The 14,797-nt window shown below is 38.0% G+C and overlaps 1 protein-coding gene across 11 annotated transcripts in view; it reads left to right on the forward strand.

Moving 5' to 3' along the window:
* Positions 1–14,797, forward strand: part of CDC27 (cell division cycle 27) — a 69,150-nt gene that overhangs the window by 18,076 nt on the left and 36,277 nt on the right. For all 11 annotated transcript variants that reach the window (XM_032265964.1, XM_032265960.1, XM_032265965.1 and 8 more), the window contains 4 exons: positions 1,485–1,610; positions 13,023–13,120; positions 13,985–14,139; positions 14,245–14,456. In XM_032265964.1, the coding sequence (XP_032121855.1) occupies positions 1,485–1,610; positions 13,023–13,120; positions 13,985–14,139; positions 14,245–14,456 (591 nt within the window). The remainder of the gene's footprint in view (positions 1–1,484; positions 1,611–13,022; positions 13,121–13,984; positions 14,140–14,244; positions 14,457–14,797) is intronic.

Consider the following 14,797-nt stretch of genomic DNA (forward strand, 5'->3'; position numbering starts at 1 on the left):
ACAATTAAGCCAAGTCAGCTGTCCCTATACCAAATTTGGAGGTATTTAGAGATACAGATAATTATGTTCTGTTAAATTCTTTTCTGTACTGTAAGAGATGGAATAATGGTAAAAGGAGCTAAATGGTCACATGTGTAAATGGTATTAAATATTTGTAAAAGCCTTTATGTATAATTGGCTTGTAAGTTTACAAGGGGAAGATACAAGTAAGTCTCACCATAGACTGATCAATAACTATGCTATCTGTCCAGTGACTGACTTTTTAATTAAAGCTAGCCAAAATTTCTGAAATTTCTGAGACATTTGTTCTTGAATTATTTTTAAATTTCAATGTTCCTAATGTTGAATTCTTAATAATCTACTTTCTTATGTAATTTGCCAGTTCCTTTTTTTTTTTCTTTTTTTTAGAGAAAGGGTCCTGCTCTGTTGCCCAGACTGGAGTGTAGCAGAGTGATCATGGCTCACTGCAGCCTCCATCTGGATCTAAGCGATCCTCCCACCTCAGCCTCCCATGTAGCTGAAGCTGCAGACACGTGTCACTACAGCCAGCTAATTTTCTTATTTTTTTGTGGAGATGGGGTCTCACTATTTTGCTCAGGCTGGTTTTGAATTCTTGGGTTCAAGCCATCCTCCCACCTCGGCCTCCCACAGTGCTGGAGTTACAGGCGTGAGCCACTGTGCCTGGCCTAAGTATGCAATTTTTAATTAAAATATGTTAGCCTTGTTTCATTTGCATATACATTTCTATTTTAAGGAAGAAGGACCACCATGTTTGTTAATGAAGAACCATTTATATTTTCTCCCATAATAATTATCTTCTGTTCCTTCTTACATGAGTAATGAATATGTTGCTCAGACTGGATTTGTACATACACTAAATGTAACTGATTCTGTTTTTAAAGGTAAAAGCGAAATTTTAAGATCATAAATTTCCAGCCTCCCAAGTGATTCTAAATATGTGTTTGCCACTATTCTAATTTAAAAAAAAAAAATTTTTTTTTTTTTAGAAGAAACAAATTGGCCAGGTACAGTGTCTCATGCTTGTGATTCCAACACTTTGGGAGGCCAACATGAGAGGATTGCATGAGCCCAAGAGTTTGAAACCAGCCTGGTCAACATAGTGAGACCCTGCCCTGTCTCTACAAAAAATTTAAAAATTAGCTGGGTGTGGTGGTGTGCACCTGTAGTCCCAGCTACTCACAAGGCTGATGCAAGAGGATCACCTGAGTCCAGGAATTTGAGGCCATAGTGAGCTATGACTGCATTACTGCATTCTAGCCTGGGTAACAAAGCAAGACCCTGACTCTTTAAAGAAATAGAGAGATGGGGAGAGAGGAAGGGAGGGAAAGAAAGAGAGAAAGAGAAAAAAGAAAGCAAGAAAATTTATGTCTCCATCATTTAATGCACTTTGGTAATGAAGAATATGTTTACATGAACTGCTTTTTATATTGGTTTTTAAAAATCTTTCAATTTGTATTTTAAAGGCTTGCAGAAGGGGAACAGATCTTATCCGGTGGAGTGTTTAATAAGCAGAAAAGCCATGATGATATTGTTACTGAGTTTGGTGATTCAGCTTGCTTTACTCTTTCATTGTTGGGACATGTGTATTGGTAAGTAAGAATGATCCAAACTATCAGAAAGGCATTTCCATACAAGAATGTTTTATAGTTTAAAAAACCTATGTTAATGGGTGTTTATCAAATAGTACTTGGCTAAGTAGTACATAATCTGATTCTCTGACTTTATTAAACCTGTAAAATAGTAGATATGTTAATCTAATTTTGTACTTTCCACTTAGCCTTACTGATAATAGTTATAGCAGCCCTGCCTAACACGTTAGGTTTTTTTTGTTTGTTTGTTTGTTTGTTTTTTTATGAGATGGAGCTTTGCTCTTGTCGCCCAGGCTGGAGTGCAATGGCATGATCTCAGTTCACTGCAACCTCCGCCTCCCAAATTGCTGGGATTACAGGTGCCCTCCAACACGCCCAGCTAGTTTTTGTATTTTTGGTAGAGAAGGGGTTTCACTATGTTGGGCAGGCTGGTCTTGAACTCCTGACCTCAGGTGATTGACCCGACCCGCCTTGGCCTCCCAAAGTGCTAGGATTACAGGCATGAGCCACCGTGCCCAGCCCCATGTTGGTTTTTTTTTCACCTTGGATGAAAAGAGTACGTGATCCACTGAGGAAATAGAAGAAAAGATAGCCAGATCCATTGTCTCACGCCTGCAATCTCAAAACTTTGGGAGGTGGAGGCGAAGAAGAACAGGTAACTCTTCCAGTATGAATGCGTCACATGTATGTGTACATGTCATCTGTGGGAGAAGATGTCTCCCTGTGAGAGAAGTGACTGAGGACTGCTTGTCTAAACTACTAGGATAGTATCTATTTTAAGATAAATTGAGGCTAGCTTGAATAGTGGTTATTTTTAAAAACCTTGAAAATGTGTTTTTGAACAGAATAAATTGTTTTACTAAATTTGGGGGCATTTTCAGGTATAACAGGTATGTTTAGCCATTAACACCACTCGTGTGAACAGGAGTCAGCAAAGACATAATAATATCAATGTATTCATTTACCTTAAGGACTCAGAATAATGAATTTAGTTCATGTAACTATGATTATTTTTGTCATTTATTCAAGAAACTTTGATATTCATTTCCATTATAGCTAAATACTTGGCACTGGGAATATAAAGATAAATGACTGAGAGTCTCCACCCTCAAAGGTTTATAATAAAGTAGAAGAGAAACAGTAAACAAAAGTTTTTAAGTGTGATATAGTGAACCATATATATTTGGTCTTTGACCTAATTTCCTCAAATACACTTAGAAACTCCGCAGTGATACCTTTTGGTATGCAAACACGTTGACTAGTAGTCAGCATTCCCTAGGTTAGCTTCAGGATTGGGGCTGGCAGCAAAAGACCAAGGGAGGATTAGAGGGTTGGGACTGTTCGTACCCATGCCCCAGCCTCCCAGGAGGTGAGAGGAGGTGAAAATTAAGTTCCACCATTAGATTGGTGATAAGATTATCACCAACAGCCAGTGGTTTAATCAGTAATGCCTAAGTAATGAAGCCTCCATAAAAACTCGAAACCACAGGGTTCAGAAAGCTTGCAGAAAACTGAACACATGGAGGTTCCTGGCAGGTTGCTTGCCTCAAGAGGCCATGGAAACTCCACACCCTCCTTTCCCCATACCTTGTCCTGTGTACTCTTCATTTGTATCCTTTGTAATATCCTTTATAATAAGTCAACTGCTCTAGCAAATTCATCAAACCTAAGTAGAGGGTTGTGGGAATCCCAATTTATTGCTAGTTGATCAGAAGTTCTGAAGGCCCAGACTTGTGACTGGTGTCTAAAGGTGGGGCAGGTTAGTCTTGAAGACTGAGCCTTAACCTGTGGGATTTGAGACTGTCTGCAGGTAGATGGTGTCAGAATTGAATTAGTGGACATTCAGCTGGTGTTTGGTGCTTGGTGTGTTTTGGGGGAAAAAAACCACACATTTGGTCACAGAAATCTTATGTGTTGATGATTGTTATTATTGAGAGAGAATAGGAACAAACAAAATGTTGCTTTTTCCACACTCAGAGTTAGTTTTTATTATCAAATTAAAAGTTCTGCCGGGCGCGGTGGCTCACGCCTGTAATCCCAGCACTTTGGGAGGCCGAGGCGGGTGGATCACGAGGTCAAGAGATCGAGACCATCCTGGTCAACATGGTGAAACCCCGTCTCTACTAAAAATACGAAACATTAGCTGGGCATGGTGGTGCGTGCCTGTAATCCCAGCTACTCAGGAGGCTGAGGCAGGAGAATTGCCTGAACCCAGGAGGCGGAGGTTGCGGTGAGCCGAGATCGCGCCATTGCACTCCAGCCTGGGAAAAAAGAAAAAACCCCTGTCTCAAAAAAAAAAAAAAAAAAAGTTCTGCAATAAAATTTGAGCAGTTTATTGTTCAAATGAGAAAATAATCAGTCCTACCTGGTTAAAAAGAGGGGTAATGGTAACTAGGAAAGACTTGATAGAGAAAGGAAAATTTGGCCGGGCACAGTGGCTCACACCTATAACCTCAGCACTTTGGGAACCCAGGAGGCGGAGGCTGTGACCTGGGATCACGCCATTGCACTCCAGCCTGGGCAACAAGAGTGAAACTGTCTCAAAAAAGAGACAAAGTAAAATTTGACAACATGTCATACCTATAGAGTGACTTCCAAAGGAAAATAGATGTTTGAAAACTACAAATTATTTGAGAGGAGTGATATAAAAAACTGGAGGGTGGACGATTTATGAAAAAAGTTGTCAAAGTTTTAATAAGGAATGTTGGAGAAATTACTAAAGAGCACCATATTTTTACTTTTAGAAAATTAACTAAAATGAAGTATTATAAATACTACTCTGTCTAAAAGACTTGCTTTAGATGATAAAAAGCGACATATAGATAAGAAAATCTCAAAACATTTGGAAATTGAACCACATACTTCTAAATCATTCATGAGGCCAGGCACAGTGGCTCACATCTGTAATCCCAGGTACTTGTGAGGCTGAGGCATGAGAATTGCTTGAACCTGGGAGGCGGACGTTGCAGTGAGTCAAGATCACGCCACTGCACTCCAACCTGGGCAACAGAGTGAGACTCCATCTCAGAAATAAATAAATAATTCATGGGTTGAAGAGGAAGTTTCACAGGAGATTTTAAAAATACTGAACTGAATGAAAGGGATAATAAATATGACATTAAAAACGTGACGTTGCTAAAGTTAGAGCAAAATTTATAGCACTAAATGTTTGTTATTAAAGAATAGTTTCAACTCCGCTAAGCTTCTACCATAAGAAATTAGAAAAAGAAGAGCACAGTAAATCCAAGCAAACAGAAAGAAGGAAATAATAAAAAGTAGAAATCAGTGAAACTGAAAACAGAAAAACAATAGAGAAAATCATTGAAACCGAAGCTGGTCCTTGGAAAGATTGGTAAAACTGCCAAAACTGACCCCCAAAAAGAAAGAGAGAGAGCACGATTACTTATATCAGGAATGGAAGAAGGAATACCTACCCACCCTGAGGACATTGAAAGGATGTGTATGCTAAAAACTCCATGCACATGAATTTAACAACTTAGATGAAATTGACCAATTTCTTAATAAACCACACTACCAAAACTCACCTAAGAAGTAGAAATCTGAACAAGTTAATCTGAGTAATCCTAAAATTATGAAAGAAACTTTAATTTGTAGTCAAAATTCTTCCCTAATGCTACACAATCTCTTCCAGAAAATAGAACAAGAAATACTCCCCTACTCAAGAGGTCAGCATTTTCTTGATTCCAAAACCAAATACTGTTCTAAAAAAGAAAATTATAGGCCAGTATCCCTTATGAATATGTACACAAAAATCTTTAAAAACAATTAGAAAATTAGATGTATCTTGTGATATGTAAAAAAAAAAAAATCAGTTTCTCAGAAAATTAAAAATAGAATTCCATTTCTGGGAATATACCCAAAATAATTGAAAACAGGATCTTGAATGGTCAGTTGACTTTTGAAAAAGGTGAAAAACAATTTAGTGGAGGAATGATGTCCTTTTTAACAAATAATGGTGCCAGTACAACTGGATATTCATAGACAGAAAAAATGAGAATTGACTTAAAACCTCACACCTTATTAAAAATTTAACTCAAATGAATCATGGATCTAAATGTAAAAAAGAAAACTATAAAACGTTTAGAAGAAAATCTTTATGACCTAGGGTTAGGTAAAGAGTTCTTAAACATAACACCCAAATGACAGTACATAAAAGAAAAAATTGGTAAATTTTATCAAAACTGTTTATTTTGCAAATGACATTAAGAAAATACATACAAGCCACGGCCTGGGAGAAAATATTTGCAAATCACATAAACACAGATTGTATCTAGGCTATATAAAGAATTCTCTTTAAAAATCAGTTCAATTAGAAAATAAGCAAAACAATTGAATAGATCTTTCACCCAAGAGGATATATGGATGGTAAATAAATAGGTGAAAAGATGTTCTAAATCGTTAGCCATTAAGGAAAGCAAGAAAAAGCCACCATTAGATATCACTACATACCTGTTAGAATGGCTAAATATAAAAACTGCTGAGAATACCAAGCACTGGTGAGGATGCAGTGCAGCAAGGTTACTTGTACACTCCTGGAGGGAATGTAAGGTGATATTTTACATAAGAGTTCATAGCAACTTTATTTGTAAAAGCCCAAAACTGGAAACAACCCAAATTCAATAAGTAAATAGATGAAGTAGTCCATCTGCTGGACCACTTAGCAATAAAGAGAAACGAACTACTATATTGATATGTATAGTAACCTGGATGGATTACAAGTATTACAGCAAGTGAAAAAAGCCAATTTCAAAAGTTTAAATATATAATTCCATTTATATAACATTAATCTAACAGACTTATAGTGAAGGAGAACAGATAAGTGATTCTCAGGTTAGAGTTAGGAGAATGTAACTATTTAGGGTTTCTTAGGGATATTGGAACAGTTTTATATTCTGATTGTAGTGGTGGTTATACCAATTTGTAAATGTGATGATGTTCTCTATATACACTTGTAAAAACTGCTAAAATTCAAATAAGCTCTGTGGTTTATAGGTTTTTTTCTTTTTTCTTTTTTCTTTTTTTTTTTTTGAGATGGAGTCTCATTCTGTCACCCAGGCTGGAGTGCAGTGGCATGATTTCAGCCTCTAAAAGTGCTGGGATTACAGGTGTGAGCCTCTGTGTTGAGCCTGGGTTACAGTTTTATACTAATGTCAGTTTCCTAGTTTTGATAATTGTACTATGATTATGTCAGATATTATTGGAGGAAGCTGGGTGTAGGGTACATGGGAACTGTGTACTATTTCTGCAAGTTCTATGTAAGTCTAAAATTATTCTAATGTAAAGTTTTAAAAAATAAAGTTGCTGGGCATGGTGGCTCACGCCTGTAATCCCAGCACTTTGGGAAGCTAAGGTGGGCGGATCACGAGGTCAGGAGATGGAGACGATTTTGGCCAACATGGTGAAACCCTGTCTCTACTAAAATACAAAAAACTAGCTGGGCATGGTGGCACGTGCCTGCAGTACCAGCAACTCAGGAGAAGGAGGCAGGGGAATCGCTTGAACCGGAGAGGCAGAGGTTGCGGTGAGCTGAGATTATGCCACTGCACTCCAGCCTGGTGACAGAGTGAGACTCTGTCTCAAAAACAGAAAAAGTTAAAATTAGGCCGGGCGCAGTGGCTCAAGCCTGTAATCCCAGCACTTTGGGAGACCGAGGTGGGTAGATCACGAGGTCAAGAGATCGAGACCATCCTGGTCAACAAGGTGAAACCTCGTCTCTACTAAAAATACAAAAATTAGCTGGGCATGATGGTGCATGCCTGTAGTCCCAGCTACTCGGGAGGCTGAGGCTGGAGAATTGCTTGAACCCAGGAGGCGGAGGTTGCGGTGAGCCGAGATCGTGCCATTGCACTCCAGCCTGGGCAACAACAGCAAAACTCCGTCTCAAAAAAAAAAAAGAAAAAGTTAAAATTACAAATATGCTATAAAGTCTTGTATCACTTTATGATGGGGATATGTTCTGAGAAATATGTCCTTCGGTGATTTTGTCATTTGCGAACATCATAAAGTACATATACACAAACCTAGATGGTGTAACCTACTACACACCTAGGTTACATGGTATAACCTTTTGCTCCAAGGCTACAAACCTGTACAGCATGTTACCTAAACTCTGGTAAATGTTTGTAATCTAAACAAAGAAAAGGTATAGTAGAAATATGGTATTATAATCTTATGGGGGCCAGGTGCAGTGGCTCACGCCTGTAATCTCAGCATTTTGGGAGGCCAAAGCAGGCAGATCCCCTGAGGTTAGGAGTTCAAGACCAGCCTGGCCAACATGGTGAAACCCCGTCTCTACTAAAAATACCAAAAAGAAAAATTAACCAGGTGTGGTGGCAGACGGCTGTAATTCCAACTACCTGGGAGGCTGAGGGAGGAGAATCGCTTAAAACCGGGAGGTGGAGGTTGCAGTGAGCCGAATGGAGGCTGCAGTGAGCCGAGATCGCGCCATTGCGCTCCAGCCTGGGCAACAACAGTGAAACTCCATCTCAAAAAAACAAATAATCTTATGGGACTATTGTCACATATGTGATTTGTCATTGAACAGAATGTCATGTGTCACTCAACTATATGTGTATTATTATTTTAAGGAAAATCATTAATAAAGTTTTTTAAAGATGCAGTTAAGTCCTCAGAAAGGTATGTGTGTGTGTATGTATACATACATGTGAAGAAGGAAGTTTTATTTTTCTCCTTCAGAGGAATATGGATGGATTCTTTCATATTTTTTTTTGTTTTAGTAGATATGGGGTCTCGCAATGTTTTCCAAAAAGGTCTTAAGCTTCTGAGCTTAAGCAGCCCTGCCACCTCAGCCTTTCAAAGTGCTAGGATTACAGGCATGAGCCACAGCACCCAGCCAAGGGTTATTTTTATTCATCGTAAAGATTACAAGATTATTAAAAGTGGAACAACCCTGCCCCAATACTGGCTTTTCATTTTAGCCATTATATGCCAGAATTGCACCTAGTAATCTAGGTACATACATGTGGTTTTATAGCTAAGGTGTGTTAGGTTTTCTTTTCTATCTCCAGTATAGACATTTTTCAGTCTTCTTATCTATTACAGCACATGAGACTTCTATGTTTAGCATGCAATTGATACTAAGTCTGGTTCCTAAATTAACTAATTTCTTCCCAATACTACTTAAATAATATTTTTTGCCCCAGTTATTTAGGAAACTTCTGGCTAGGTTTTGTATCACTCAATTTTAATAAAAATTTCAATCTAAATTTAGAGTACTTTAGCAGTTTAATTTTCTTAAATCTTTGTCCCCTTTTATCTCCCTATCGAATAATTAGAAGTTTAATCTCCCATGCTAGATTATTATAATTCCACACCAGACTTCTTCCCTGGTTAGCTCTTGTATGATTTATACGTGTATCTATCCACGTGTGTATCTAATCTCTTAGCAGACACTAATTTTGATTTAAATTTCTTCTGTTTTATGGTCTGTTAATGAAATCATGGCTCATTATAAAAATCAGCCTTAAGGCCGGGCGCGGTGGCTCAAGCCTGTAATCCCAGCACTTTGGGAGGCCGAGGCGGGTGGATCACAAGGTCAAGAGATCGAGACCATCCTGGTCAACACGGTGAAACCCCGTCTCTACTAAAAATACAAAAAATTAGCTGGGCATGGTGGTGCGTGCCTGTAATCCCAGCTACTTAGGAGGCTGAGGCAGGAGAATTGCCTGAACCCAGGAGGCGGAGGCTGCGGTGAGCCGAGATCGCGCCATTGCACTCCAGCCTGGGTAACGAGAGCGAAACTCCGTCCCAAAAAAAAAAAAAAAAAAAAAAAAATCAGCCTTGCCAACTTATCAAATTTGGATTTTTTTTCCCACTAATGTAGAAAGAAAATATAATTTTAAATAGTATTGGAAATGAGACTTTTCATCACAAAGGATTACCCTCTAACTTTTCCATTATATTTTTCTCCTAATAGATTATTTTGTCTTGGCTTAAATTAATCAATGTTTGTCTACTTCCTTTCTGGCCATGTAAATAATTCATACAGTTCACTAATGCAACTTTAAAAATTATTAATAAAAGTGTCTGTTTTATGTTACATTCTGCTAGCAAAGCAAGGGGACAGGGCTACTTCAAAATAGGAAACAGGTAGTATAAAAATGACAAAAGACTAATTTTCCATTCTCAGACAGCTTATAATCACTTGCAAGAGAGAGTGCATGAAAAGATAAATAGGCAGACTGTGGTTAGTATTATGAAACAGAAGGGGCCTAAATAGCATGAATTGAAGGATGAAGAAGTGAGACATTAATTAGGGATCTATTGATGGTTTAGATGAGAAGCAATAGGGATCCTAACAGTGAAAATAGAGGGAACTTTAAGCCAGAAATAAAATGAAAATACATGAATTATGGCTTCATTGCTGATTGGCTATGAATTGAAGGTCAGAGAAGAAGGAGGAGTCAGTGCTATCCCTAAGTAGGATTTTTGAGTCTGTGAACTTGTAAGAATAGCGGTGTCCTTAAAACACAGAAATAGAACAGATTTGCAGGAGAAAAGCTGAACTTGATTTTGAATTTACTAAGCTTTAGATAAGGAAGTAAACCTAGATGAAACCACCCATTCGGCTGAGGAAAGGTAAGTTTGAAGTCAGAAAAGTAGATTTAGTTGTCATCTCTGTAGAAGGAATTCTCACCAGAGATTTTCTAAAGAAGCGACTGAGGACTGACGGAATGGCTTTACTTAGGAACTACAAGAAGAAAATATAGAAGAAATGGTCATTGACATATTTGTAGCTTGAGGATCCCAAACAATGAGATTTCACTGTATTTTTCATTTATTATTTTTATTTTACTTTTTTTTTTTAGACAGCGTCTCACTCTGTCACCCAGACTGGAGTGCAGTGGTGTGATCTCGGCTCACTGTAACCTCCCCCTCCCAGATTCACGCAGTTCTCCTGCCTTAGCCTCCCAGGTAGCTGGGATTGCAGGTACCTGCCACCACACCTGGCTAATTTTGTATTTTTAGTAGAGACGAGGTTACCCCGTGTTGGCCGATCTCGTCTTGAACTCCTGACCTCAAGTGATCCACCCACCTTGGCCTCCCAAAGTGCTGGGATTACAGGCATGAGCCACCTTGCCTGGCTGTGTATTTTCTTTTGCTTAGCCTTATGTTAAAAGTTCCCAAGCATTGGTTTGTCACGTTCCACCCTGTTTCAGCAAATAGTTTTTTGTATGCCCTTGCTTCATTTCCTATTTCTAAGTTACTGCTCTATCCCTTGTAGGTGATTATGCCAGTCTTATGACAATTAAATTTTAAAAATTTCAGGCTAATTGTGGTGGCTCACACCTGTAATTCCAGAAGTTTGAGACCAGCCTGGGCAACATAGCAAAACAACACTAATTTTTTTTTTTTTTTTTTTTTAGCATGCCATGGTAGCATGCACTTGTGGTCCTAGCTACTTGGGAGGCTGAGGCAGAAGAATCACTTAAGGCCAGGAGTCCAGCCTGGGCAACATAGCAGGATCCTATCAAAAAAAGGAAGGGAGGGAGGGAGGGAGGGAGGTAAATTTTATCTAAATGATCTTAGATACAGACTTTGATAAAACTTACTTATGTTTTCCAAAAGTCTGCATCCTACTTCCACTTCCTACTTTATCCATTTGTTTTTCGTCTTAAATTATACAAGTGTGGGAAGCTAGATATCCTTTAACTGGTAGTACTTTCTTTGCCATATCACTTATTCTAGTTTTTACTCACTTGAAAATTTGTAATTGAGACAGACTAGTAGCTGGTTCCCCACGGGTACCTTCTTCATAGTTCTCTGAGGTGATACTGAAATTCCGCACGTAAACAGATGATGTATATTTTTTACCTGATAGTTTCATTTAAGGGTTTCTGAAAATCTTCATTAGATTTCATCTGTTCCTTTATATATAAAACTCTAGAATTTTGGAAAAATTGCTGTTCTCAATTTTTTTCCATTTGATATTGAAGCATTTGAACCTCAGACCAGGTAAATTATATTTTTTACCTGAAAGTTCTAATGGGTCTCACTAGCCACTAACCCCTTCCATCTTCCTAATTAAAAGCTAGGGAGGAGGAGGGTAGGCACTGTGGCTCACGCCTGTAATCCTAACACTGGGAGGCCAACGCAGGCAGATCACTCGAGTCCAGGAGTTCGAGAACGGTCTGGCCAACATGGTGAAACCCTGTCTCTACTAAAATGTAAAAATTAGCCGGCATGGTGGTGTGGACCAGTAATCCTAGCTACTCAGGAGGCTGAGGCAGGAGAATCACTTGAACCCAGGAGGCAGAGGTTGCAATGAGCCAAGATCGTGCCACTGCACTCCAGCCTGGGCAACAGAACCAGACTCGCAAAACAAAGCTAGAAAGACAGTAGTGCTGTTCTGATAATCCCCAGATTTTTCCAAGTATGTATGTTCCCAGAAATATTGTCCAGATTTCAAATGTAAGCATTTATATACCTGATTTAGAAAGAAACATAAGTTTTTGTTTTCATTAAGACCTACCTCCACAAATAGATCTTGATGGGGAAGGGGAGGAAAAAGACCTACCACCTGTACTTTGGAAAAGAAAAAAACCTGATCATTTAAATATGCTATATTTAAAGCATTTAAATCACTTTCAGACTTACTACTGGGAAGGTTATATTAAAAATTGAGGCCAAGTATGGAATCACACCTGTAATTCCAGCATTTTCGGTGGCTATGGTAGGTGAGTTACTTGAGCTCATGAGTTCAAGACCTGCCTAGGCAACATGGCAAAACCCCATCTCTATAAAAAGTACAAAATGGCTGGGTGTGGTGGCTCATGCCTATAATCCCAACATTTTGGGAGGCCGAGGCAAGTGAATCACCTGAGCTCATGAGTTCAAGACCCACCTGTGCATCATGGCAGAACCCCTTCTCTACAAAATATGCAAAAATTAGCCAGATATGGTGGTGCGCACCTATAATCCCAGCTACTCAGGAGGCTGAGGTAGGATGGCTTTAGCCTACGAAGTAGAGGTTGCAGTGAGCCAAGATCACACCACTGCACTTCAGCCTATATAATAGAGCCAAACCTTGTCTCATTTAAAAAAAAAAAAAAAAAATTAACACTGAAGAATTTGGATGTTTTTCACATCTCTCTCAATAACTCTAGTATCTAACAGGAAGTTTAAAGTAATGGTAATATTCAAGAAGGTGATGATAGTTTATTTTGTAAGCATTTCTTTTGATTAATGTTCTGTTTGCTTTCACTTGATTTGGAGGTTAGCAGATAGGAGAAACTGGTAATTTAGAGAAGCGTCACAAAGAGTGCTCTCAGAACTTCTGTAACTTTTACCTAATTTTTTATCTTAAAAGTTTCTTTATGATAGAAGTTTTGGGGTTTGTAGCTTATTTGATCTACTTGTTTCTCTCCACAGCAAAACAGATCGGCTTGCCAAAGGATCAGAATGTTACCAAAAGAGCCTTAGTTTAAATCCTTTCCTCTGGTCTCCCTTTGAATCATTATGTGAAATAGGTAAGTGGATATAGTTGAGAGGTGAGTGGGTTCCCATCTCGTCTTCTCTTTTTTCCGCTTCTTAATTTTTGGAAAGCAATACAAATCATCTGTCCCCAAGAAAAATATTTTACAAAACTAAGGATTGTTAAAATTGAGAATAAGAAATAAGCTAAAATCATATGTATGTTTCAAGAATCATATAACTGAAAATTACATAATGAAAATTACTCTACCACAAAAATTAAATCCAGTAGTTTCTTCTGTTTAGCCTATCTGCTTTTAGTGTCTCGTGTCTAGAATGGGTTATATTATGTGTCCAAAATTGCTTTTTGAAAAAGAAAATTAATAGAATTTCTAATGCAATTAATAGAATGCCTGGAGCAGAAACTTACAAAAACCTGGAGAGTATAGGGATGGAATTTCTCAGTATATTTGGCCTAGGAGGCATAAAGGACCATTTTTCAACATTGTTGCATCTATATACATAGAAATGCTTCAACCTTTACCATGAAACATAATGGGTTTTAACTCTTCAACCTCATCTCCTCCTTTGAGAAAAATGACATCAGCTATTTTCAGCTTTAAAACAAACACAGAAATCTGCATTTTTCTGTGATTTGTTATATTTAAAATTAGTGTTTTTGTAGTTAGTTTATTTTCTAAATTTACAGCTTTATCCTACTGGTAAACTTTTATGATATACTGATAGATGGGCTTTTAGTGGGTAAATTTGATTGACAGAAGTGGGCAAGAGAATTTAAAATTTTGGATAAGGCCTATTTCCTGTTTCCACTGATTTATGCATACTTGAAAAAAATTTATTCCTCATTTCCTCAGAGACAAATTTTTTTTTTTTTTTTTTTTTTTTTTTGGTCTTCACAGGTGAAAAGCCAGATCCTGACCAAACATTTAAACTAACATCTTTACAGAACTTTAGCAACTGTCTGCCTAACTCTTGCACAACACTAGTATCTAATCATAGTTTATCTCACAGACAGCCTGAGACAGTTCTTACGGAAACACCCCAGGACACAATTGTAAGTGTCTTACATTCTAGTGTTCAAAATATTATGAAAACTACAAAGAATGAGCTGAACTAAATGATATATTGTAAATGACATGGTAGAAATTTTCTGTTTCAGGAATTAAACAGATTGAATTTAGAATCTTCCAATTCAAAGTACTCCTTGAATACAGATTCATCAGTGTCTTATATTGATTCAGCTGTAATTTCACCTGATACTGTGCCATTGGGAACAGGAACTTCCATATTATCTAAACAGGTTCAAAATAAACCAAAAACTGGTCGAAGTTTATTAGGAGGACCAGCAGCTCTTAGCCCATTAACCCCAAGGTAAGTCAAACAAAAGATAATTTCAAATATGCTATAATACTAAATGATCTTTTAGTAACTTATATTTTTAGTGACGCACATTACTACAACAGCAACTTCTAAATCACTATGGAAACAAGGGCATTCTGTTTTCAGTAAATGAAGTAAAAAACAGCCCATGATAAAAATTTTGATATTGCTGGGCATGGTAGCCCACTAGCGCCTGTAATCCCAGCACTTTGGGAGGCTGAGGCAGGCAGATCACCTGAGGTCAGGAGTTCAAGACCAGCCTGGCCAACCTGGTGAAACCCCGTCTCCACTAAAAATAAAAAAATTAGCCAGGCGTAGTGGTGGGTGCCTGT

Source organism: Sapajus apella, unplaced genomic scaffold (assembly GCF_009761245.1).
Source record: "Sapajus apella isolate SASKATOON/1434 unplaced genomic scaffold, GSC_monkey_1.0 scaffold153, whole genome shotgun sequence".
NCBI classification, from domain to species: domain Eukaryota; kingdom Metazoa; phylum Chordata; class Mammalia; order Primates; family Cebidae; genus Sapajus; species Sapajus apella.